Source organism: Geotrypetes seraphini, chromosome 19 (assembly GCF_902459505.1).
Source record: "Geotrypetes seraphini chromosome 19, aGeoSer1.1, whole genome shotgun sequence".
Taxonomy (NCBI): Eukaryota; Metazoa; Chordata; class Amphibia; order Gymnophiona; family Dermophiidae; genus Geotrypetes; species Geotrypetes seraphini.
The window spans coordinates 30,561,957-30,587,575 of record NC_047102.1 but is presented as its reverse complement, the minus strand read 5'-3'; the positions used below and the strand labels follow the sequence as shown (position 1 = coordinate 30,587,575).

Sequence of the window (25,619 nt, the reverse complement as noted above, 5' to 3'; positions counted from 1 at the left end):
GATCCATGAGGTCCGCGAGGTCAGATGCACTGCAGACCTTTGCACATATTTTTTTAAACCCCCCCAAACTCAGCTATTTGCCATCCAGTGTCATATCGCGGGGGCTAATTAGCAAAAGCCACGGTGTGCTTCCTCCCTCCTTAGCCATTAGGGAAGGTAGAGCCGGGGGCCTAAGCTGCACGGAAAGCGGTGGAATAAGGGTCTGGGTAAAACAAGCTAAAAGGCGGGCTTGTCAATGCACAGACCTCAGATTTTTAAGGACGTGCGCTTTTAGATCCGTGAGGTCCACGTTTTACCCCTTCCCCGTTTTCCAAGGTACAACCAAAGTGGTTTACATAGGCCATAGAAGTCTGCTCAACTATAGCCTTGCTTTTCAGCTGTCAAAGCCCCACTCCAGCACATCTAAATCTGTCCAGCCCAGTCTGCTCAGTACTGATTTTGCTTCCCAGTTACTCGAATTGCCATCTAAACACTGCTAAGTGTGTTTGGTTCACTCCTTCCACACAGGATTCCTTTGTATTTATCACATAATTTGGGGGCATGGAAATGTGTATCTTTAACAAAATTTTTTATGTGTTTGTTTGATGGATAGTGAGTTGCATTCAGATTTTCAATAAGTGTGTTTAAACAAAAAAAAAAAAGAAAAGGTTATAGTTTAAACAATACATAACTTCACTGAAAACTTTTATGACTTTGAGAAAGGCATTGGAAAGCAATAAAGAGTTTTATATATATATAATTTCTTTATTCATTTTTTCATATTACAACAAGTGTATCAGAAAAATTTATATGATCTTATAAATACACACTTGATTTACCTTCATGAACATTTTAAGTATTGAGGCAATAAAGAGTTTTATTATACTTTATTTATAAATTCCAGGTAAGTGGCAGCTTTCAATTCTCTTGGTGTTTCCTGGGTGCTGCTTTCATACGGTAAAAGTGAAAGCCGCTACTTTCTTTACTCATGTGGTTTGTGCTTGTAGTCCTCCAGGTGAGCCAGTATCCAGCCTGATGGTACCAAGAAGGTTAGGAACATTGCACCCAGACCAATTGCTTGTTCCTAAGGAGGAGAAAGAGAATCACATGTGAATTAAAATAGTAGAAGAAGTAAATAGGTCTTCTCACTTAAAAACAGCAGGACTGTCTCCCCTACAGGGAGATTTGGGAACTCTTGTAGTTGGTTTAGTACCCATATTTTTGATCTTCCTAAAATGTAGTCTATGGCTGAGGAACTGGGTAGATTAAGCTCTGGAATGCATTGCCAGAGGATGTGGTGAGAGCGGTTAATGTAAGGTTTGGAAAAGTCCATTGTCTGCTTGCCCTGGATCGGTGGTATGGAATGCTGCTACTATTTGGGTTTTTGCCAGGTACTTGTGACCATTGATCTGACCCAGTAAGGCTATTCTTATGTTCTTATTAACTGGGAAGACTAACAGTTTTTAGTGATGAGAGCAGTTTGCTGCCATTAAGTATTCTGGGATAAATCAGATGAACAGACAATGAACGGATACAGTATTTAATTATAAAAGACAAAATATACTCTGCAGGGAGATTTTTCATTCAATAATTTTCCTACCCTGATAAATGTGATTCTGAAGATTTGCGATACCTTGCCAGTGGCTAACTATTAGGCATCTACACACGCATGGAAACATTTGAATCCATTTAGTACAGCTTTTCCCTTTTGTCCTCCTATCCATTAACTCATTCTCTATCCCCTCCTCCCACTAGGTAATCCAGGGGTTACAGATGTTAAATGGATTGCATAAAATTTTTGTTGCATTACTCACTTCAAGGCTGACATCCCTTTCATAGCCCTGCAGTTCATGCATCTGGGTTTTCCATAGAAATGTGTCTCTGGTGAAATCCACCTTTTGCCTTCCTAACAAACTTCTTGCACTTGTGTACACCAGCTATGTAATTTCTTCCTCAATATCCAGCAAATACCATATTTTTTTTCTCTAAAAGATGCACTTTTTTCCCCAAAAAAGTGGGTGGAAATAAAGGTGCATCTTAAGGAGCAAATTTTTTTTTTTTTTAACATACCCCTTTTTTTTAATCCCAGCGGTCCAGCACGCTTTCCGCGCTCCTGCCTCCTGATCGGTTTCCCTACTCTCTTCCTGCAGCGGCAGAGTGGTGCACAAAGCTTCAACTTCCTCTCCTCTCACCCATCCCCTTTTGCAGCAGAACCTCACCGACCCTCCCACCGTGAGGCTGACATACCTCCGCTCCGAGGCCTCCTAAAGCAGCAGGGGTGGGGGGTTGCTGAATTGACAGGTCTGATTTTTTTTTCAGCAAATCAGGCAGCTCTAGTCAGGGATGGAGTCAGGGAGCGTCAAGAACATTTGTGGGGAGGGGGCTTCAGGGGTCAATATTAACTAGGGCTTGTATTAGGAGCATCTTTAAAAATCATGCTAGGGCGTATTTTTGGGGAAACAGGGTACTACTAGCCACTTGTGCTCATCAGACGCAGCCAGTGTTTCGCGGGGCAAAACACCACCCCTGCTGCGTCAGAGAATTTAATAACAGCAAGGTCTAAAAAATACTAAAGTGCTAAGAAATGATTATCTAAAATGTTTTATAATTTTTGCTTGCACTAGTCTGCTGATTCTGGGTTCTGAAATGAGAAGGATTGTTTTTAAACAGCTAAGTTGAAGCTGTATTAAGAAGTCATAAATTATTGATTTGCTTGATCATCTAAACTTTAATTTTAAAGGTATAAAGGAATTTTGAGAATAAAAAAATGAAGTGATTGTTAAATTAAAGGTTAGTGAGAGTAGGGCGGGTTGCAGCCTGTGACATTAAGTAGAAGCATGTGGATAGTCCCCACTGAATAACCCTAATAGGGTAAAAATAGCTCCAAATTCTGAGGCTTCCAACCCTGATAACTAAAAATATTTTCGGTCTCATTTTCATTACTATATAGTTGTTTGGTTATTAATTATTCTACCTAAGATTGGGCCACAAGGAATATTTCTTCAAGGATATTTTTTTCTGCCTATTCTTGTTTGATTTCAGCACAGAAAATCCATGGTGGCCTTTTAAAAATGCCGACTGCTAAATGTTTCATTCATATCCTCTCTTGCCCTTCTTTGCCAGAACCTGCACAGCAATGACCTTTGAGCCATTGAGAAAGGGCATTGGTCTGTATTACAGCAGGTACATATTACACAGGAGGCCGCTGTCCGATAGAGCAAATGTGCTTGTAACTTATAACCTCATCTGCCTCTTCCTGCTACGTGAGGCTTCAGGAAAGAGAAATGGCCTCAGACACTCTCCAAAAACAAAAGCAGAATTGTTCAAGCTTCTCTTATAAGCAGTTGGACATCTGATAGAGGGGGTGAAACATCTGTAGCAATGTACAAATCTTAGCTGTTTTAAACTGTTTACAACATCTCTCTGTGTTTCTCTGCACTGGGGTCTCTTTCATACACAGCAGAGAACAGGCACCTCTCATGGAAACAACTAGGGTTGCTCTAGACCTGTGTCTTTCAAACTTATTTTTTTAGCTTCGGTACACTAAATGGAGCAAATGTTTTTCACGGCACTTAAGACTGAAATTATAAAATTGCAAAACCAACAAAAAATTAAATTTGAGAGTTATTTATTTAAAGTTCTATACGCAGTGTAGGGGTAATTGTAAAAAAAGAATGATGCTTGTCTGGTCGGTTGTATCCTTGCACACACAGATACAACATTGACAGACTCTTGCGTTCACGACGTGAATACTTATGCAGGGAATTTTTTTAAATAAAGTAAAATTCTGGAGTCTCTGGTGGCACACCACTCTGCTGTGGCACACAGTTTGAAAGAGACGCTGCTCTAGACCCTGGCATTACCACTTGTAGCCTTGTTTTTCTTAGGGAATGCAATTTGGAAATCAGAATTAAAAGTCTCTAGATTAACTCTGTTGCACAAATCTAAAATGAGCTGGCAACATTACACAGCTGTTACAACATTGGAAAAATGACACCAAAATACATTTTAAAATATAATAGCATATATCAGAATACAAATATAGCAAACAGCAGATTCACACCTCTCTCCAGGGCTGGCTGTGTGTACTAGCAAACCAAACTCCTGCTTGGGGCACCTCATTACTGGGGATGCAATTTTGGCCATTGTTTAGACAAGATTAGGACTCTGCATTCATTAGCGCACATCTGGTTCATTAACATGCCTTATTGCTAATATACATGTATATAAAATCAGATACATCTGTGTGTGTGTGTTCCAACATAACTGAAACGCATAGACAGATTTCAACCAAACTTGGTATATATATATATGACTTACTATCTGGGGGAAAAAATACCGTGGGGATGGGAAAGGGGTGACGTAAAAAAATAATCGAAAACAACAGATATTAGTGTCTAATCCATAGTTTTTGGGCTCCCTGAGATTAATAATGATACTCCCAATGACGTTTAAGTCCAAGTTCAGCCCATACAGAGGGCCATTCTTGCTGCTAAAAATGAAAATGTCCACGAAATAAACAATCATATATTTCCCATTTTGCCAGGCGTAAAATCACTGAATACAAGTCTATCGATACCGGTAGATTGGGATAAATAAATATCTGGGCAACGCCAGGTGACCATCTAGTTGTTTAATAAAAGTCTCAATTATAACAAATTTTTAATGCATGTAAAATTGATGTAACTAACCCATGAATGCATGTAGAATGTGTTTGCCTGCATTAAAGTGTTATATTGCACATTAAAAAAAGATTGTCAAATGCAAGCAAGGGTATAAGCCAACAACAGAAATTCATAAAGATAAACAGCCAAAACTTGTTTGCTCAGAACAGCGGACAATCTAGATTCTGCTTTTCTTCTATATTCCCTGCTTTGCCCCTGACTTGGAAGAGTAGAAGGAGTTTATAGGTAGAAGATGCCCAGGCAGCCAGCCCCTGATTCAACAGGTAGGTTAAATGCCAGCATCTCCTTCCGATCATTGTCATATTGTTCTGTATATGGGACTGTGTATTCATCACAAATAAATGTATAGAAACCCCTTAACAGCACCTCTATGTCCACTCCTCATAAAAGGGTCCTAGAGTGAACTCTATTTCTAAATCTTTATTCATTTTACATCTTACGACAAGTGTAACAATAAATAACTGTTAAAATTGAATACAACACTTGAAACTCTATCCTGTTCAACATTAAGACATTAAAATTTTAACCCAACCATAATCTATGCATTTGCAAAGCTCATATACAACTCTATTTCAAAAGGGCAATTAATGAATCATAATAAGATTTTATAAAATGCAAAAAAAAAAAAAAAGAGTTTCCCCTTTCAGAAGGAACCATGTGATCTTATTTTTATAAACAGGGTTCTAAGCAGATCTATAATGAAACATTTCTGTTTATCTGGCCTCTGCACTTTTACCCCCCATTTATCAGTGAAGCTGTCACTACTTTCTTTGCTGTCACTGGGAAGCCCTGAAATATACAGGCGTAATGAAGGCTCCTGGTCCTCAAGGCTTAGGGGGTGGCCCAGCAGAAATGAAGGGTCAGTGGTTCTGCAGGGAGGCTAAACTTTGGGCTCTTCAAACTAGAAAGACCCTGAACTGTAACTCATTTAATTAACACAAGAACTTTTTTTTTTTTTTCAGGTTTTGAAACTATTTCTTTTGAGTTGAAGCATAGCAATAACCCCTCGGCGCGAATTAAGAGGGTCCAAAAGAGGAACCGCCCACTGATTAAGACCCTCCTGTCACGCGCGTCTCTGCACCTGCTCCTGCGCCTCTCGGGCTAACGCTCAAACGTCACGTTTTCAACTCTGGTCTCGGAGCTTTTGCAAAGAATATAACCGAGCCGGAGGTCGCTTACCAGCGGGGTGAGGACGTGCTTGGCGGGTTTGGACGTGATGCTCGCCCTCGGGACCAGCTGGCTGCGCAGGGTCCCGTTCAGGAGCCGCACGGAGGAGGAGAGGGGCAGCATGTTGGGCTCGCGCGACCGCCCGGTGGGTCCTTTCTCTTGCTTTGCCCTTGTCGAGTTCGCACAATTCCGGAGCTGTCACGAGCCGTTCGGACGGGCTTCAGGGCGGCCGCTGATTGGATGAGATGCCGCCCTCCCACGTGCAAGGACAGGAGCAGCGGGGTAGACCGCAACGATTCCATCATACTAAAACCAGTTTGTTGGTTGGGTTTTTTAAAATTTAAATCATTTTTATTAGATAAATAATAAATACAGTCTACAATATATAAATGAATAACTACAATCATGTACAGTATAACATATAAGTATAAATATACCCAGAAAAGCCATTAAAGTTCAAAAAGGACTGAAGACACAGTTAATACTTTAATTTCAGTTTTCAAAAAATTAACTAAGGGACAAGCCTCAGATCATGGAGCGCATCCTCCCATTGTGGGATATCTTCAAGATATCTGGGTATATTTCTTCAACCATTTATTATTTTGATTTCTGTTGAATAACATATAAGTATAAACACAAAATTAAACAATTCATAAATTAATGATATAAACTTTGTTTCAAATACAATTATAATAAAAGAAAAATTATTAAACTAGTACCCTCTACCAACCCCCTCCTACCCATTCCCCTTCTCAAGACTGCATATATATATCCTCTATAATAAAACCCTAAAAGTGCGCATGCGCACTTAGGAGGATGTGATCCCTGACAGCATGCTGTGTCCTTCCATGGCCGTATTCTATTTGCGGTGCACAGCAGCTTGAGGCGCGTGCGCCTGCTGTCGGCGCGTGCAGCATTTGAGCAGCGGTGGCGCTATCACTCCTGATAGCTGGCGCCTAAAGGAACGGCTGGAGGGTGTTGTGCGGGTGCTGCAAAGTGTCTCATGCTGGTAAAAATTCCCTGCTGGAAGGGCTGCTGCTGGACAGGGGGATCAGGTAAGGGGTGCTGCTGGACAAGGGGGGAGGTCAAAGTTAGGGAGAAGGCTTACTGCTGGACAGGGGGAGCAGGGAAGAGGTGCTGCTGGACAGGGGTGAGGTCAAAGGAAGGGGGACAGGTGCTGCTGGACAGGGGGGAGGCAAAATGAAGGGAGGGCTACTGCTGGACAGGGGGAGCAGGCAAGGGGTGGTGGTAGACAGCTGAGGAGAGAGAGAGACAGAAAGTAAGACAGACAGACAGACAGAAAGCGACCAAGAGAGAGAGAGAAAGACACACACACACACATCTATTCTAGCACCCGTTAATGTAACGGGCTTAAAAACTAGTGTGTGTGTGTGTGTATGTATATATAGATATATATATATATAGATATATATTATTATTATTATTATTTATGATCTACTCAATAAAACACAACTTTGTGCAGTAGGTGTCAATGTACAGTCAAACCTCGGTTTACGAGTGCACCGGTTTGCGAGTGTTTTGCAAGACGAGCAGAACATTCACAAAATCGGCGCTTCGGAAAGCAAGTTTGACTCGATTTATGAGTGCCACTCCCCACGATCCAACATCCCCCCCACTCGAGTCGTCCCCCCCCTACGATCTTACATGCTCCCCCAAGCACCAAAACGATATCCCTTACCCCGATTGGGCACCGGCACCAGCACCAATGCACAGGACATGCTGGTGCCGGTGCCCGAAGATCCTCCCTCTTCTGTGCTGGACTGGGCGGTGCATCGGCGATCCTTCCTCTTGTTTGTGCTGGGCTGGACTGGGCCTTGAGCAAAGTGAGTTTCCATTCATTCCTATGGGGAAACTCGCTTTGATATACAAGCATACTTTGGTTTACAAGCATACTTTCTGGAACGAATTATGCTCTTAAACCAAGGTTCCATTGTATTTAAAAAGAGTTGCCAAATCATGAGAAATAGTCTTCCTTGTTTCATCTCCCAATCAGAAATAGACATAGCTTCCATACATATAAGATGCAACGTACAACCTCTCCATTGACTATAAGTCAGACCCACAGATTTTATCCATAAATAAAAAATAATTCTTTTCAAAAAACCTTTATAACCTTTAGGTATTGGATGCTGAATATAAAAAAATCCAAAATAGGTTATAATTATTACAATACCATGATCGGCTGAATGGATCTAGAAAAGGAGAAGTTTCAAATTTGATTAAAATTTCTTATACCGCTCATTCAGACTTCTGAGCACTGTACAATTAAAAATAAAATAATAATAATTTTAAAAATTACCAAAAAAACATAATTACAAGTTAAAACATACAAAATAGACTACATGGGGAGTTAGTAAAACGAATAATACACAATCTCGAGACAAACGGAAACAAGAGGGAGAGATAGGTAAAACTACAATAATCAAAGGAAAGTGAACATGAAAAGGGAAAAAAAAAAACGCGACAGGAAGGGGGATCTGAGTAGATATTACCAGGAAAAATTTAGCCCTGATTTGCGATAATTCGCAGGAGCCAGTCAAAGAAGCCGCTGAGTGCCAAGCAGGCAGCGCCAAAGTGCGCTCTTGCTGGTTTCTGTTCAGCAGCAGAAGAAATCAGCTGCCATCGACCGGGTTAGCAGGAGCACGGAAAACTTGCCCCTGTGCTTCTCCCCTGGACCACCAGGGATCAAATTTTGGGGGAAGCCACGGCCCCTGTGTCCCTCCCCTCCCCCCCACTGAAGGGAAACCCATTAAATGTTCTGAATGTGATATGCATTTTAGGCATGCTTTGTTTCTGCAATATCATACAAAGACACATACTAAAGAGATACATTTTAAATGTTCTTAATGTGATAAGTATAAAGATACAGATTGAACATATACCTTTTAAATGTTCATGTCATAAGTATAAAGACACACATACCGAACAGATACCTATTAAATGTTCTGAATGTCATATGTATAAAGATACACACTGAAGACAAAACTTTGAAATGTTCTGAATGTGATAAATATAAAGACACTGAAGAAAAACCTTTTAAATGTTCTAAAAGTTATAAGTATAAAGACACTGAAGAGTAATCCGTTAAATGTTCTGAATGTGATATGCATTTCAGGCATGCTTTGTTTCTGCAATATCATATAAATACACATACTGAAGGGAAACCACTTTCATGTTCTGAATGTAATAAGTATAAATATAATGAAGAGAAACCTTTTAAATGGTATGAATGTGATAAGTCCTGTAAGATCCTGTTCAAATGCAATGGAAACACAAGAATATTCAAAGTCTCCATCCCTCTCTGGATTAGTTAACGAATGTATCCAGTCTACCTGAGATTGAGCAACAAATCCAAGGTCATTTGAGACTCGCTAGACCAACCCTCAGGATGGCTGTGCAGAAGCTGTGGAGTCTTCCCTAGAAGCTGGTATGCGATCCCAGGGCTACCAAGTTTCCCAGTTCCAGGCTGGAGCCTTTTTGGCCAGTCCTGGTTTTGAACCTCCATCCTAACGCTCTATGGGATTCGTAGTCCCTGCTTTTACCCACTGAACTTTGTGCTGAAAATCAAAGATATCAAGGATAAGGCTGTCAGAAACCCAGAACGGACCTATGATCTCCCTTCTGGAACTGGGCAATTTGGCAGTTGTGGCACAATGCCTCCAAAATACATGTCTCTAAGATGTTATAAGCAAGGAGTTAATATACTGAACATTTGTCATCCTTCTAATATAATTATAATACACATATTGAACATATAACTTTTAAATGTGCTAAAAGTCATAAGTATAAAGACACTGCAGAGAAACTTGTTAAATGTTCTGAATGTGCTATGCATTTTAGGCATGCTTTGTTTCTGCAATATCATATAAAGACACATATTTGCATGCTTAATTGATAAATGTCAATACTGTACTTGATTTAAGATTTGAAATGAATAAAGATTAAAAAAATAAAATAAAATAGACACATACTGAAGAGATACCTTTTAAATGTTCTAAATGTGATAAGTATAAAGACACTGAAGGGAAACCAATTAAATGTTCTGAATGTGATATGCATTTTAGGCATGCTTTGTTTCTGCAATATCATATAAAGACACATACTAAAGAGATACCTTTTAAATGTTCTTAATGTGATAAGTATAAAGATACAGATTGAACATATACCTTTTAAATGTTCATGTCATAAGTATAAAGACACACAAACTGAACAGATACCTATTAAATGTTCTGAATGTCATATGTATAAAGATACACACTGAAGACAAAACTTTGAAATGTTCTGAATGTGATAAATATAAAGACACTGAAGAAAAACCTTTTAAATGTTCTAAAAGTTATAAGTATAAAGACACTGAAGAGTAATCCGTTAAATGTTCTGAATGTGATATGCATTTCAGGCATGCTTTGTTTCTGCAATATCATATAAATACACATACTGAAGGGAAACCACTTTAATGTTCTGAATGTAATAAGTATAAATTTAATGAAGAGAAACCTTTTAAATGGTATGAATGTGATAAGTCCTGTAAGACCCTGTTCAAATGCAATGGAAACACAAGAATATTCAAAGTCTCCATCCCTCTCTGGATTAGTTAACGAATGTATCCAGTCCACCTTTTATCGCCACTGAATGCCAGTCTGATTTCCTCAAGACAAAGCAGTAGACAGTTAGAACAAGTCCCTGCAAGTAGTGGGATAAAATTCAGGACTGAATGAGTTTGGTCGACCTGAGATTGAGCAGCAAATCCAAGGTCATTTGAGACTCGCTAGACCGACCCTCAGGATGTCTGTGCAGAAGCTGTGGAGTCTTCCCTAAAGGCTGGTAAGCGACCCCCCCAGGGCTACCAAGTTTCCAAGTTCCAGGCTGGAGCCTTTTTGGCCAGTCCTGGTTTTGAACCTCCATCCTAACGCACTATGGGATTCGTAGTCCCTGCTTTTACCCACTGAACTTTGTGCTGAAAATCAAAGAGATCAAGGATAAGGCTGTCAGAAACCCAGAACTGACCTATGATCTCCCTTCTGGATCTGGGCAATTTGGCAGTTGTGGCACAATGCCTCCACAATACATGTCTCTGAGATGTTATAAGCAAGGAGTTAATATACTGAACATTTGTCATCCTTCTACTGCCCTTTGTATGTTTTAATAGATAAGCGAGAGGTAAAAATAAATTCCAGAATGTTTAAGGTAGAAGACCTCCAGCTAGCTGGCCGGTCTGAGGAGGGACAGAGAAGGTGGGGTGCAGTGAACATTGCTGTAAATTTATATCAATGATTAAGCGATTATACCTGTATTCTGAGGAATGGCCACAGGAGGACAGCACTGAGCTATTAAATATAGTTCTTTCTAATGTAATTGGCGCCCTCCTGTGGCGCTATCCAGAATAACACCTATAAATCTAAGATTTGAAATCCAGCACAAAATTTCTTTAGATGCATTTTGTTTTTATTTATATATTTATTTATTTGGTTGCTTAGCCCATCCTCCCAAAAGAGCCCAGAATGGGTTACAGATCAGCATACATAGTATAATTAAATAACTGCATAGCACAGACAGATAACCAGCACACAACCCTTGAGCCAACCAGGTTTTCACGGCAGGAATTTTTCGGAACTTATATTTATCCTTTTCTGGGATCAAATCCTAGTAGTTGTCCAAAAAACATCAAAATAGAGTCTAATGTTGGCATAGCAGTACCAGAGGGATGATCCAGTGGTGACTGTAAGTACTGCACGTTAGAAACAATTATTCAGGTTCAAGTGGATGATAGAAGTGAATGCATGTGAGGCCTCTGGCTGGTGTTTCAAATGGACCATCAAGTAGACTTATCTCCTGTTTTGTTAGGCTTGTGTGATGGTGGTGTGATGACTGGTGGAACATTCTCTTATCTTCCTTTCCTTAGCCCTGACGGTTACATCTATGAGAAGGAAGCAATCCTGGAATACATTTTGCACCAGAAGAAGGAGATTACCCTGTAGCTGAAGGTACGTTGGCCATGGTTGATTTTCCTAGAGGGCAAAATTAGTGGCGTGTTATTAGACAAGCTGTGAGGACTCTTGCCGATGTGAATGCTGAGAACTAGAAAGAGAAAGTTTGGCTGTGTGAGGGATCGCTATTGAAAAGCACCGATGCAGTTGGCTGGGGTAGGGGAGAGTTTAGGTTTTACCCACATAAGGCATGAACACATGAATGAGCTTTCAGTGGGGGTATTCTCATACCTGCTTGAAACCTGCCGCATCTCTGGGAGGATCATAAGCGAGGGCTCAGAGTCACAATTTCAGAAATCCCATCGCTATTGTAAAGTCCTCTTACTTGTGATGTCCTGTCCTGTCTGTCTGTCCAAATTAGATTGTCAGCTCTTCTGAGCAGGGGCTGTTTATTGAATGTTAAATGTACAGCGCTGCATACGCCTTTCAGCGCTATAGAAATGATAAATAGTAGTGTTCACGATAAGCCTCAAGACCTCGGTAGTGGCGCGTTTCACGTGAAGACTTTCGCCTCACAATTTGCTTGTATTGTCATTGGTCATGGAGAGAGTGTTTCAGGTCACAAATACACCGATGTAACTTTAATATTTGAAAAACATTTATATGAGGAATTAAGTACATCGGGGTATTTGTGACCTGAAACACTCTCTCCATGCAAGCAAATTGTGAGGCGAGAGTCTTCACGTGAAACAAGTCCCTGCCAAGGTTTATTATAGGTCTGAGGACTTTATAACAGCACTGGCATCTCTGTGAGGAGACGGATGAGTTTGGGTGCTTGAGGGGGAAGGTGTCCTGGGTTACTTTTTTTCCTTCTCCTTGCCATTTCTGGCTGTGCAGGCATATGAAAAGCAGAGGAGCGCGCTGAAGACGGAGCAAGAGGAGCTGAGCAAAGCAGTCAAAGAGTCGCAAGTGAAAGGCTTTCTGGAGAAAGAAATGTCCATTGTCCTCAAACCTCTGAACCCTTTGACCGCATTGACAGGTACTGTGACTTAGAAAATTCAGACTATATCTTTCATGCTTGAAGCTGGCTTCGTATGCTGTCCAACATCCCGAGGGGTATCCCATATTTGTACACATGTAAACATGGGCAAATTGGCTATGTGAAAATACACCCACTCATATAGTGTGCAGGGGGTGTACGCGATACGTAAAAAACGTACGCATTCCATGCAAGAAAATATGCTACTTGAGCGCAAAAGCGTGGGCATCCTTGCTTGTATTCGATGTGGCAATGAATCCCCTGCCTGAACAGAGCTTGATGTACAGAACTTAATTCTGCTTCTTTGATTATTTTAACTCGTAGTTCCTCTTTATTTTCCAGATTGAAAATGGCCAGTGCAAAAGTCTGCTTTAGTCAGCGAAGAGCCTGTCAATTCTTGCTTTTTTGGGAGTTATATTGTATGGCAGCAATGTGTGTGTTTGTGTACTCTTTAGCTCACGCCTTTTCAATAGTCGCTCAAAACAAGGTAACATAGTAAATGACGGCAGATAGAGACCCAAATGGTCCTTTTGCTTAGATATTTCTTGGCCAGAAACCCAGAGCTCTGCCTGGTAGTGTGCTTAACCGTGCAAGTCTGCCCTGTACTGGCCTTAGTTCTTCAATATATTTTCTTCAATATATTTTCTGATTAGAGATCCTCTGCTTCTTTGAACTCTGTCACCGTTTTCCTCTCCACCACCTCCCTCGGGAGCGCATTCCATGCATCGATTAAAGATGAATTTCCTACCATTATTCTTGAGTCTACCACCCCTCAACCTCAAATTATGTCCTCTGGTTTTACCATTTTCCTTTCTCTGGAAAAGATTTTGTTCTACGTTAATACCTTTCAAGTATTTGAACGTCTGAATCATATCTCCCCTGTCCCTCCTTTCCCCTAGGGTAAACATATTCAGGACTTCCAGTCTCTCCTCATACGTCTTTTGCCGCAAACCTCCTACCATTCGCTGGACCGCTTCAAGTCTTCTTATGTCCTTTGCCAGATACAGTCTCCACAATTGAACACAATACTCCAAGTGTGGCCTCACCAACAACCCGTCCAAGGGCATCAACACCTTCTTCTGCAACAGAGTAGACACGCCGGATGGTGTGAAGGACCTGGCGAAGCTTGAAGAATGGTTTGAAATTTGGCAGCTAAAATTTAATGCTAAGAAATGCAAGGTCATGCATTTGGGCTGCAAAAAACAGAGGGAACGGTACAGTTTATTGGGGAAAAGAACTTATGCGCACGACGGAAGAGGGGGATTTGGGCGTGATTGTATGTGATAATGTTAAGGTGGCCAAACAGGTTGAAAAGGTGACGGCGAAAGCTAGAAGGTTGTTAGGTTGCATAGGGAGAGGCACGGCCAGTAGGAAAAAAGGGGGTATTGATTCCTTTGAATAAGGCTCTTTTGAGATCTCATTTAGAATATTGTGTACCATTCTGGAGGCCGCACCTTCAAATAGATGTAAAAAGTATTGAGTCGGTCCAGAGGAAGGCTACTAAAATGGTATGTGGTCTTCGTGATAAGGCGTATGGGGACAGACAATCTGTATACTTTGGAGGAAAGGCGGGAGAGGGGACATATGATAGAAATGTTTAAATACCTATGTAATATAAATGTGCATGAGTCGAGTCTCTTTCATTTGAAAGGAAACTCTGCAATGAGAGGGCATAGGATGAAGTTAAGAGGTGATAGGCTCTGGAGTAATCTAAGGAAATACTTTTTTACAGAAAGGGTGGTAGATATATGGAACAGTCTCCCAGAAGAGGTGGCGGAGACAGAGACTGTGTCTTAATTCAAAAGGGCCTGGGATAGGCACGTGGGATCTCTCAGAGAGAGAAAGCGATAATGCATAACGCGGATGGGCAGACTAGATGGGCCATTTGGCCTTTATCTGGCATCATGTTTTTATGTTAATTATCCTGGAACCACAACCCTCAGAATTTTCTGATTCTGGACATGTTATGTCAGGCAACAATGATATACATCTTGGTTTAATGGGTTCGATATATTTATTATTATGATTATGCCAGTTCATTCATCTGCCACTCTTGAGGAGGGCAGTGGATAGGAAATGAGGCACTTATACGCCCCTTTTTCACCCCAAATATTCTGTGACATGCTTCTTCTCAGGAGGCACCAGCCCGAGGTCCTGTGCCTGGATAAGCTCCCTGTTAGCACTGCGAACAGAAACGGGTCAAGTGTAATGGAAATACACAGAAAAACACCTCAGCGGGACAGGATTGGCCCATCAGAGTTCCCAATATCGATTCATCTTTTATTTTTGAAATCCATTTAATCATGGAAATACCCTCTCTAAAAATACGTAACAGCATGATGTTCTTCCGAGGAACTGGTACTCTTCTCCAAACTCCAGGAGCGTCGGGTGCACATTCCCATCCCTTCTGCTTAGGCTCCCACCGCCCTGAAGACCTGGTGCTACTGCTGTCCAGCCCAGGGAAGCTTTTAGCCTCATTAGCTAAGAGACGGTGATGTCCTGTATGACCCAGTTCAAATGCACTGGAAACACAGGAATATTCAAAGTCTCCATCCCTCTCTGGATTAGTTAACGAATGGATCCAGTCCACCTTTTATCCCCACTGAATGCCATGCTGATTGCCTCAAGACAAAGCAGTGGACAATTAGAACAAGTCTCTGCACGCAGTGGGATAAAATTCAGGACTGAATCAGTTTGGTCGACCTGGGATGGAGCAGCAAATCCACGGTCATTTGAGACTCGCTAGACCAGCCCTCAGGATGGCTACTGAAGCAGCCTGTGCTGTGTAGAAGCTGTGGAGCAGGGGTCTCCAAAGTCCCTCCTCGAGCGCCGAATCCAGTCAGGTTTTCGGGATTTCCCCAATGAATATGCACTGAAAGTATTACATGCACATAGATCTCATGGATATTCATTGGGGGATTCCCGAAAACCTGACTTGATTCGGCCCTCGAGGAGAGACTTTGGAGACCCCTGCTGTGGAGTCTTCCCTAGAAGCTGGTATGCGATCCCAGGGCTACCAAGTTTCCCAGTTCCAGGCTGCAGCCTTTTTGGCCAGTCCTGGTTTTGAACCTCCATCCTAACGCACTATGGGATTCGTAGTCCCTGCTTTTACCCACTGAACTTTGTGCTGAAAATCAAAGATATCAAGGATAAGGCTGTCAGAAACCCAGAACGGACCTATGATCTCCCTTCTGGAACTGGGCAATTTGGCAGTTGTGGCACAATGCCTCCAAAATACATGTCTCTAAGATGTTATAATACACATGTTGAACATATAACTTTTAAATGTGCTAAAAGTCATAAGTATAAAGACACTGCAGAGAAACTTGTTAAATGTTCTGAATGTGCTATGCATTTTAGGCATGCTTTGTTTCTGCAATATCATATAAAGACACATATTTGCATGCTTAATTGATAAATGTCAATACTGTACTTGATTTAAGATTTGAAATGAATAAAGATTAAAAAAATAAAATAAAATAGACACATACTGAAGAGATACCTTTTAAATGTTCTAAATGTGATAAGTATAAAGACACTGAAGGGAAACCCATTAAATGTTCTGAATGTGATATGCATTTTAGGCATGCTTTGTTTCTGCAATATCATATAAAGACACATACTAAAGAGATACCTTTTAAATGTTCTTAATGTGATAAGTATAAAGATACAGATTGAACATATACCTTTTAAATGTTCATGTCATAAGTATAAAGACACACATACTGAACAGATACCTATTAAATGTTCTGAATGTCATATGTATAAAGATACACACTGAAGACAAAACTTTGAAATGTTCTGAATGTGATAAATATAAAGACTAGAAAGAAAAACCTTTTAAATGTTCTAAAAGTTATAAGTATAAAGACACTGAAGAGTAATCCGTTAAATGTTCTGAATGTGATATGCATTTCAGGCATGCTTTGTTTCTGCAATATCATATAAATACACATACTGAAGGGAAACCACTTTAATGTTCTGAATGTAATAAGTATAAATATAATGAAGAGAAACCTTTTAAATGGTATGAATGTGATAAGTCCTGTAAGACCCTGTTCAATTGCAATGGAAACACAAGAATATTCAAAGTCTCCATCCCTCTCTGGATTAGTTAACGAATGTATCCAGTCCACCTTTTATCGCCACTGAATGCCAGTCTGATTTCCTCAAGACAAAGCAGTAGACAGTTAGAACAAGTCCCTGCAAGTAGTGGGATAAAATTCAGGACTGAATGAGTTTGGTTGACCTGAGATTGAGCAGCAAATCCAAGGTCATTTGAGACTCGCTAGACCAACCCTCAGGATGGCTGTGCAGAAGCTGTGGAGTCTTCCCTAAAGGCTGGTAAGCGACCCCCCCCAGGGCTACCAAGTTTCCCAGTTCCAGGCTGGAGCCTTTTTGGCCAGTCCTGGTTTTGAACCTCCATCCTAACGCACTATGGGATTCGTAGTCCCTGCTTTTACCCACTGAACTTTGTGCTGAAAATCAAAGAGATCAAGGATAAGGCTGTCAGAAACCCAGAACTGACCTATGATCTCCCTTCTGGATCTGGGCAATTTGGCAGTTGTGGCACAATGCCTCCAAAATACATGTCTCTAAGATGTTATAAGCAAGGAGTTAATATACTGAACATTTGTCATCCTTCTACTGCCCTTTGTATGTTTTAATAGATAAGCGAGAGGTAAAAATAAATTCCAGAATGTTTAAGGTAGAAGACCTCCAGCTAGCTGGCCGGTCTGAGGAGGGACAGAGAAGGTGGGGTGCAGTGAATATTGCTGTAAAATTATACCAATGATTAAGCGATTATACCTGTATTCTGAGGAATGGCCACAGGAGGACACCACTGGGCTATTAAATATAGTTCTTTCTAATGTAATTGGCGCCCTCCTGTGGCGCTATCCAGAATAACACCTATAAATCTAAGATTTGAAATCCAGCACAAAATTTCTTTAGATGCATTTTGTTTTTATTTATAGATTTATTTATTTGGTTGCTTAGCCCATCCTCCCAAAAGAGCCCAGAATGGGTTACAGATCAGCATACATAGTATAATTAAATAACTGCATAGCACAGACAGATACTCTTACAAAGAATGTTGTTAATTTTCCTGGGAACAGTATTTCAGATGCATTCAGGTAACAATTTAGAAGTCAGAGTCTATGATTGCAGTCCAGTTCATGTGGGGATTTAAATACACAGGCGGTCCCTGCTCAGAAGTGCTGACAATCTAATTTAGACTGTAAGGAGAAGGAGAAGTATAAGTGGGAGAAAATGTGATGCAGCCTCCCATCAGCCCACTGGTTGTTTGAATTTTAAATCCAAAACAAGGCTGGAGAAGTATAAGGAAGAGAAAAAGCGAATAAGCTTTTGTCAGTCCATTGGTGTGCTAGAGGGAAGGTTTGTTACCTTTCACCAAAGAGTCCTGGGTTCAACTCCCATCCCTGCATGTTTGTTTTTTTTTAAATTAAGGAAGGAGAAGTATAAAGGGGAGAAAACGTGATCTACTCTTCATCAGTTCTTTGGTGGACTAGAGGAAAGCTTTGTTACCTGGTACCAAAGAGTCTTGGGTTCAACTCCCCTTACTGGCTGTTTGAATTTTAATTCCAAATCAAGGAATGAGAAGGAGAAAAGGTGACCCCACCTTCGTCAGTCCAGTGGTGGACTAGAGGGATGCTTTGTTACCTTGTATTAAAGAGTCCTGGGTTTGTGCCAGGATGTTTGAATTTTAAATCCAATCAAGGAAGGAGAAGTATAAAGGGGAGAAAAGGTGACCCATCCTTCATCTGCCCAGTGGTAGACGAGAGGAAAGGTTTGTTACCTTTTTACCAAAGAGTCCTGTACTCAACTCCCCTGACTGGCTGTTTGAATTTTAAATCCAAATCATGGAAGGAGAAGTTATAGATGTTGATAACTCCCCCACAAAAAGTTATCTGCAAAGCAGCACCTGGTAACTGGGCAAAGTTGTGCTGATTGAGGGCAATTATCTGGACAAATTATTATAAATCACCTCAGTGCTTCTCAGGTAATGCCACGGTGGTCTGTGGGCAGAGTGAGAGGTTTCCCCAGTGTTACTCAGTTACCAGAGGGTCTTTTTTTAATATATTCATAACCACAGAACTACCCAGATATAGGGTTAAGACAATAAAAAGAAGTTTCTAAGTGTATTTGAATATCACTAGCTCTGTCTGCCTCTCTGGATAAATACACTGACTGTGTTTAATCTACTGTGGTAGGATTTACAAAAAAAAAAAAAAAAACTCAAACAAAATACTGATCACCTCAGCTGTTCATCTTTTTCCCATGATTTGTTGCAGTATACCTAAAGTATAAAAAAAATAAAAATAAAAAAAGATCTCAAGTGATGGGATTATTCTCCAATCCAAGGCTCTCCACTGATGTTATGTACAGTCTGAGATAAGCGCAGAGGATTCGTAGGTGTGAGGGTTTAAAGTCTGGGATTAGTACAGGGATTCAGGAAGAAGCTATTGGTTCAGAGACCAATTTACCAAAAACTGAAAAAAAGCACAATGTTACATTAGCTGTTAGTGAGCCAAACTTCATCAGTTCCTGTGATGGACTAGAGGAAAGGTTTGCTACCCTCTACCAAAAAGATCTGGGTTCGGGTCCAATCCCTGATTAGTTGTTTGAATTTTTTAAATTCATATCAGGGAATGAGAGATATAAGAGGGAGAAAAATTATCATCATTACATGAAGCAGCTGGTGGCTGTGGGTGGGTGTGAAGCAGCTTAAAGGTTGTGGGTTTAAATCCCCTATTTCATGAGTTATTGAAATGTGAAACCAGAATGATGGGAGGAGAGGTATAAGGGGGAGAAAAAGTGAAGTCATTCTCACCAGTCCAGTCGTGGAGTAGAGGTAAGTTTATTACCTTGTAGCAAAGAGTCCTGGGTTCAACACCCGTCCCCGGCTGTTTGATTTTTAAATCCAAATCAAGGAAGAAGAAATATAAGGAGAAGAAAAAGTCCTGGGTTAAATTCCCCTGACTGGCTGAATTTTAAATCTAAATCAAGAAAGGAGACCTATAAGGAGGAAGAAAAATTGAGTTAACCATCACCAGTCCAGTTGTGGACTATAGGAAAATTTGTTACCTTACAGAACAGGGTTCTGGGTTGAACTCCCCTGACTGGCTGTTTGAATTTTAAATCCAAATCCAGTAAGGAGAAATATAAGAAGAGCAAAAGTGAGCAGGGTTTCATCAGTCCATTGGTGGACTAGAGGAATTCTTTGTTACCTTGCACCAAAGAGTCCTGGGTTCGACTCCCGTGTCAGGATTTTTGCATTTCTAATCCAAATCAAGGAAGGAGAAGTATAAGGTGGAGAAAAAGAGAGCCAAACTTCATCAGTCCAGTGGTGGACTAGAGGAAAGCTTTGCTACCTTGCACCAAAGAGTCCTGGGTTCGACTCCCGTGCTAGGATTTTGTATTTTAAATCCAAATCAAGGAAGGAGAAGTATAAGGGGGAAGAAAAAGTGTCTCAACCTTCATCAGTCCAGTGGTGGACTAGAGGAAAGCTTTGCTACCTTGCACCAAAGAGTCCTGGGTTCGATTCCCGTGCTAGGATGTTTGTATTTTAAAATCCAAATCAAGGAAGGAGAAGTATAAGGGGTGAAAAAGTGTCTCGACTTTCATCAGTCCAGTGGTGGACTAGAGGAAAGCTTTGCTACCTTGCACCAAAGAGTCCTGGGTTCGACTCCCGTGCTAGGATGTTTGTATTTTAAAATCCAAATCAAGGAAGGAGAAGTATAAGGGGTGAAAAAGTGTCTCGACCTTCATCAGTCCAGTGGTGGACTAGAGGAAAGCTTTGCTACCTTGCACCAAAGAGTCCTGGGTTTGACTCCCGTGCTAGGATGTTTGTATTTTAAAATCCAAATCAAAGCATGAAAGGTTTAAAGTTAAGAAACCGAAAGCATCTAGTACCTGCCTCACTGGTGGCTCAATGGATAAAGCACTTCCACTTGATACAGGAGATCGTGGGTTCGAGTCCAGCTTAGCCAGAGGCTAGGTGGGACCAGAGCTGGTAAGTAGATGGGTTGAAGGGGGGGTTTGTCAGAAACTAGGTGGAAACAGAGAAAGAGGTTAGATAGATCCTGAAGAGGTGGGGGGGACTAGGCAGAGCAGGGGTAGGAGGGGCTGGGTATCTCTGTGTTTTAAGTATACTTCATGAAAATTAATGACCTTTGCTACTTTTTACTATGAATGGACTACATTTGAGTAAAACTACCCTCTTCTCTTCGAGCAGTATCAACCCCTACTCCTTAGCTGAGACTTGAACCCTCAGTCTCCTGTTACTAACCCAGCACACAACTCTTTAAACATCAAGAGCTTTTCAGAACTTATAGTTATCCATTTCTGGGTTCAAATCCTAGCAGTTGACACAGACAAAAAAAAAAAAAAAAAAAAGATTTGAACCCTTAACTTCCTCTTACCCTCTTCTCTTGAACCCTCAGCCTCTCCTCTTGGAGCAGTGTCAGCCCTACTCCTTAGCTGAGGTTCGAACCCTCAACCTCCGGTTACTAACCCAGCACTCAACCGTTGAGCTAGCCAGGTTTTCACACTAAGAGCTTTTCGGAACTTATATTTATCCTTTTCTTTGTTCAAATCCTAGTAGTTGACACAAAATAGAGTTGAACCTACTCCTTACCTGAGGCTCGAACCCTGAGCCTCCAGTTGCTAACCCAGCACACAACCCTTGAGCCAACCAGGTTTTCACGGCAAAAAGTTTTCGGAACTTATATTTATCCTTTTCTGGGATCAAATCCTAGTAGTTGTCCAACAAACATCAAAATAGAGTCTAATGTTGGCATAGCAGTACCAGAGGGATGATCCAGTGGTGACTGTGAGTACTGCACGTTAGAAACAATTATTCAGGTTCAAGTGGATGATAGAAGTGAATGCATGTGAGGCCTCTGGCAGGTGTTTCAAATGGACCATCAAGTAGACTTATCTCCTGTTTTGTTAGGCTTGTGTGATGGTGGTGTGATGACTGGTGGAACATTCTCTTATCTTCCTTTCCTTAGCCCTGACGGTTACATCTATGAGAAGGAAGCAATCCTGGAATACATTTTGCACCAGAAGAAGGAGATTACCCTGCAGCTGAAGGTACGTTGGCCATGGTTGATTTTCCTAGAGGGCAAAATTAGTGGCGTGTTATTAGACAAGCTGTGAGGACTCTTGCCGATGTGAATGCTGAGAACTAGAAAGAGAAAGTTTGGCTGTGTGAGGGATCGCTATTGAAAAGCACCGATGCAGTTGGCTGGGGTAGGGGAGAGTTTAGGTTTTACCCACATAAGGCATGAACACATGAATGAGCTTTCAGTGGGGGTATTCTCATACCTGCTTGAAACCTGCCGCATCTCTGGGAGGATCATAAGCGAGTCACAATTTCAGAAATCCCAGCGCTATTGTAAAGTCCTCTTACTTGTGATGTCCTGTCCTGTCTGTCTGTCCAAATTAGATTGTCAGCTCTTCTGAGCAGGGGCTGTCTATTGAATGTTAAATGTACAGCGCTGCATACGCCTTTCAGCGCTATAGAAATGATAAATAGTAGTGTTCACGATAAGCCTCAAGACCTCGGTAGTGGCGCGTTTCACGTGAAGACTTTCGCCTCACAATTTGCTTGTATTGTCATTGGTCATGGAGAGAGTGTTTCAGGTCACAAATACCCCGATGTAACTTTAATATTTGAAAAACATTTATATGAGGAATAAAGTACATCGGGGTATTTGTGACCTGAAACACTCTCTCCATGCAAGCAAATTGTGAGGCGAGAGTCTTCACGTGAAACAAGTCCCTGCCAAGGTTTATTATAGGTCTGAGGACTTTATAACAGCACTGGCATCTCTGTGAGGAGACGGATGAGTTTGGGTGCTTGAGGGGGAAGGTGTCCTGGGTTACTTTTTTTCCTTCTCCTTGCCATTTCTGGCTGTGCAGGCATATGAAAAGCAGAGGAGCGAGCTGAAGACGGAGCAAGAGGAGCTGAGCAAAGCAGCCAAAGAGTCGCAAGTGAAAGGCTTTCTGGAGAAAGAAATGTCCATTGTCCTCAAACCTCTGAACCCTTTGACCGCATTGCCAGGTAATGTAATGTAATTTATTTCTTATATACCGTTACATCCGTTAGGTTCTAAGCGGTTTACAGAAAATATACATTAAGATTAGAAATAGGAAAGGTACTTGAAAAATTCCCTTACTGTCCCGAAGGCTCACAATCTAACTAAAGTACCTGGAGGGTAATAGAGAAGTGAAAAGTAGAGTTAGAGGAAAAATAAAAATAAAATAAACATTTTAACAAGACAGCATTGATCTAAATACTTTGGGAGGTAGAAGAGAGGAGAGAAAGGAATAGAAGCAGAAGGGGGAGACGTTGAACAGTAGAATTCTGGAGAAATTTAAATGATAGAAATAGAACAAAACAAAGACAAAATGCAAAACAATAGATAAGATTAAAGATAAATCATAAGCTGGAAAGAAAAATAAAATAAAACTTTGTCTTCAATCCACGGTTTCAGCGTCAGTGATGAAGTGGAGCAAGTAAGTTTAGGAGGAGCGATGACGTTTCCAGAAAAAGGGCTTCTTCAGGGAAGAGACTTGGCCGACAGTCCCAGGATGTCTATGTCTCCTCCCCTGCGATGTTCTCCCATCCATGCATTCCCTCCCAGACACACTGCCCTTGCCCCAGCCGCTCCAAGGAGGCTGCCCCAGATGAGGCCCACGGTGAATGCAGGATTCTCTCCTCTGCGGGAAAGCCGCCCGGAGCCGACAGTCGATCTTCATAGCGGATTGCAGGGGGGGAAGAGTTCACACTCTTGGTAGGATCGGGTCTGTGTTCTCTCGGTGGTTGTGGCTGGTCTCGTTGCTGCTTAGGTGTAAAAGCAGTTGATCTCCACTGCTGCTGATATTTAAAAGCAGGCAGATTGATCTCTCCAATGAACTGCAGGGGGAGGAGTTCACAATCCTGGCAGGATCGGGTCTGTGGGCTCTTGGTGGTTGCGGTAGGTCTCGCTGCTGCTTGTATGTAAAAGCAGTTGTTTTTCTACTGCTGCTGATATTTAAAGCAGGTAGATTGATCTCTTAAACGGGATATAAGGGGAGGAGCTCTCGATAGTGGCGGCTGGTCTTGGTGCTGTTTAGGTGTAAAAGCAGTTGATCTCCTCCTTCTGATGATATTTAAAAGCAAGCATATTGATTTTTCCAACGGAATGCTGGGGGAAGAGCTTACTTGTCTGGCTGGATCAGGGCAAAGGGCTCTCGGTAATGGTGGCTGGTCCTGTTGCTGCTTAGGTGTAAAAAACAGTTGATCTTCCTAGTGGACTGCAGAGGGAGGTGGAGCTCACACTCTTGGTTGGATCGGGTCTGTGGGCTCTTGGTAGTTGCGGATAGTTCCGCTGCTGCTGAGGTGTAAAAGCAGTTGATTTCCCACTGTTGCTGATATTTAAAAGCAGGTAGATTGATCTCTCCAATGGACTGCAGAGGGAGGAGCTCACATGCCTGGCTGGATCGGGGCAAAGGGCTCTTGGTAGTGGTGGCTGGTCCTGCTGCTGCTTAGGTGTAAAAGCAGTTGTTTTCCTAGCGGACTGCAGGGAGGGTGGAGCTCATATTTTTGCAGGATCGGGACTGTGGGTTTTTGGTGGGTTGGTCCCGTTGCTGCTGGGTGTAAAAGGTACTGTGACTTAGAAAATTCAGACTATATCTTTCATGCTTGAAGCTGGCTTCGTATGCTGTCCAACATCCCGAGGGGTATCCCATATTTGTACACATGTAAACATGGGCAAATTGGCTATGTGAAAATACACCCACTCATATAGTGTGCAGGGGGTGTACGTGATACGTAAAAAACGTACGCATTCCATGCAAGAAAATATGCTACTTGGGCGCAAAAGCGTGGGCATCCTTGCTTGTATTCGATGTGGCAATGAATCCCCTGCCTGAACAGAGCTTGATGTACAGAACTTAATTCTGCTTCTTTGATTATTTTAACTCGTAGTTCCTCTTTATTTTCCAGATTGAAAATGGCCAGTGCAAAAGTCTGCTTTAGTCAGCGAAGAGCCTTTCAATTCTTGCTTTTTTGGGAGTTATATTGTATGGCAGCAGTGTGTGTGTTTGTGTACTCTTTAGCTCACACCTTTTCAATAGTCGCTCAAAACGAGGTAACATAGTAAATGACGGCAGATAGAGACCCAAATGGTCCTTTTGCTTAGATATTTCTTGGCCAGAAACCCAGAGCTCTGCCTGGTAGTGTGCTTAACCGTGCAAATCTGCCCTGTACTGGCCTTAGTTCTTCAATATATACCATTATTTACTGAATAGAGATCCTCTGCTTCTTTGAACTCTGTCACCGTTTTCCTCTCCACCACCTCCCTCGGGAGCCCATTCCATGCAGGATGGCTACTGAAACAGCTTGTGCAGTGGAGTCTTCCCTAAAGGCTGGTAAGCGACCCCAGGGCTACCAAGTTTCCCAGTTGCAGGCTGGAGCCTATTTGGCCAGTCCTGATTTTGAACTTCCATCCTAAAGCCCTATGAAATTCGTAGTCCATGGTTTTACCCACTGAACTTTGTGCTGAAAATCAAAGACATCAAGGATAAGGCTGTCAGAAACCCAGAACTGACCTATGATTTCCCTTCTGGATCTGGGCAATTTGGTAGTTGTGGCACATTGCCTCCAAAATACACGTCTCTTAAGATCTTAGAAGCAAGGAGTTAATATACTGAACATTTGTCATCCTTCTACTGCCCTTTGTATGTTTTAATAGACAAGCGAGAATGTTTAAGGTAGAAGACCTCCATCTA

The 25,619-nt window shown here is 41.6% G+C and overlaps 1 protein-coding gene and 2 long non-coding RNA genes across 4 annotated transcripts; 2 read left to right on the top strand and 1 right to left on the bottom strand.

The window, feature by feature from the left end:
* Positions 1–720: 720 nt before the first annotated feature.
* On the bottom strand, positions 721–6,066 carry LOC117352268. The gene is made up of 2 exons (XR_004537636.1): positions 5,844–6,066; positions 721–1,063 (listed from the first exon to the last, which is right to left on the bottom strand). It is a non-coding gene; the product is annotated as an uncharacterized LOC117352268 (long non-coding RNA).
* Positions 6,067–11,467: 5,401 nt separating this feature from the next.
* LOC117352044 lies at positions 11,468–13,424 on the top strand. The gene is made up of 3 exons (XR_004537567.1): positions 11,468–11,836; positions 12,677–12,818; positions 13,161–13,424. It is a non-coding gene; the product is annotated as an uncharacterized LOC117352044 (long non-coding RNA).
* Positions 13,425–21,729: 8,305 nt separating this feature from the next.
* LOC117352041 (nitric oxide synthase-interacting protein-like) lies at positions 21,730–24,931 on the top strand. 2 transcript variants are annotated; one of them, XM_033928048.1, is made up of 3 exons: positions 21,730–21,935; positions 22,767–22,908; positions 24,835–24,931. In XM_033928048.1, exons 1-3 carry the CDS (start codon positions 21,759–21,761, stop codon positions 24,837–24,839), a joined length of 324 nt encoding a protein of 107 aa, XP_033783939.1. In that variant the 5' UTR covers positions 21,730–21,758; the 3' UTR covers positions 24,840–24,931. The 2 variants fall into 2 exon arrangements, with proteins under 2 accessions (XP_033783939.1, XP_033783938.1); XM_033928047.1 differs by lacking the exon at positions 24,835–24,931 and adding an exon at positions 24,493–24,828.
* Positions 24,932–25,619: the final 688 nt, after the last annotated feature.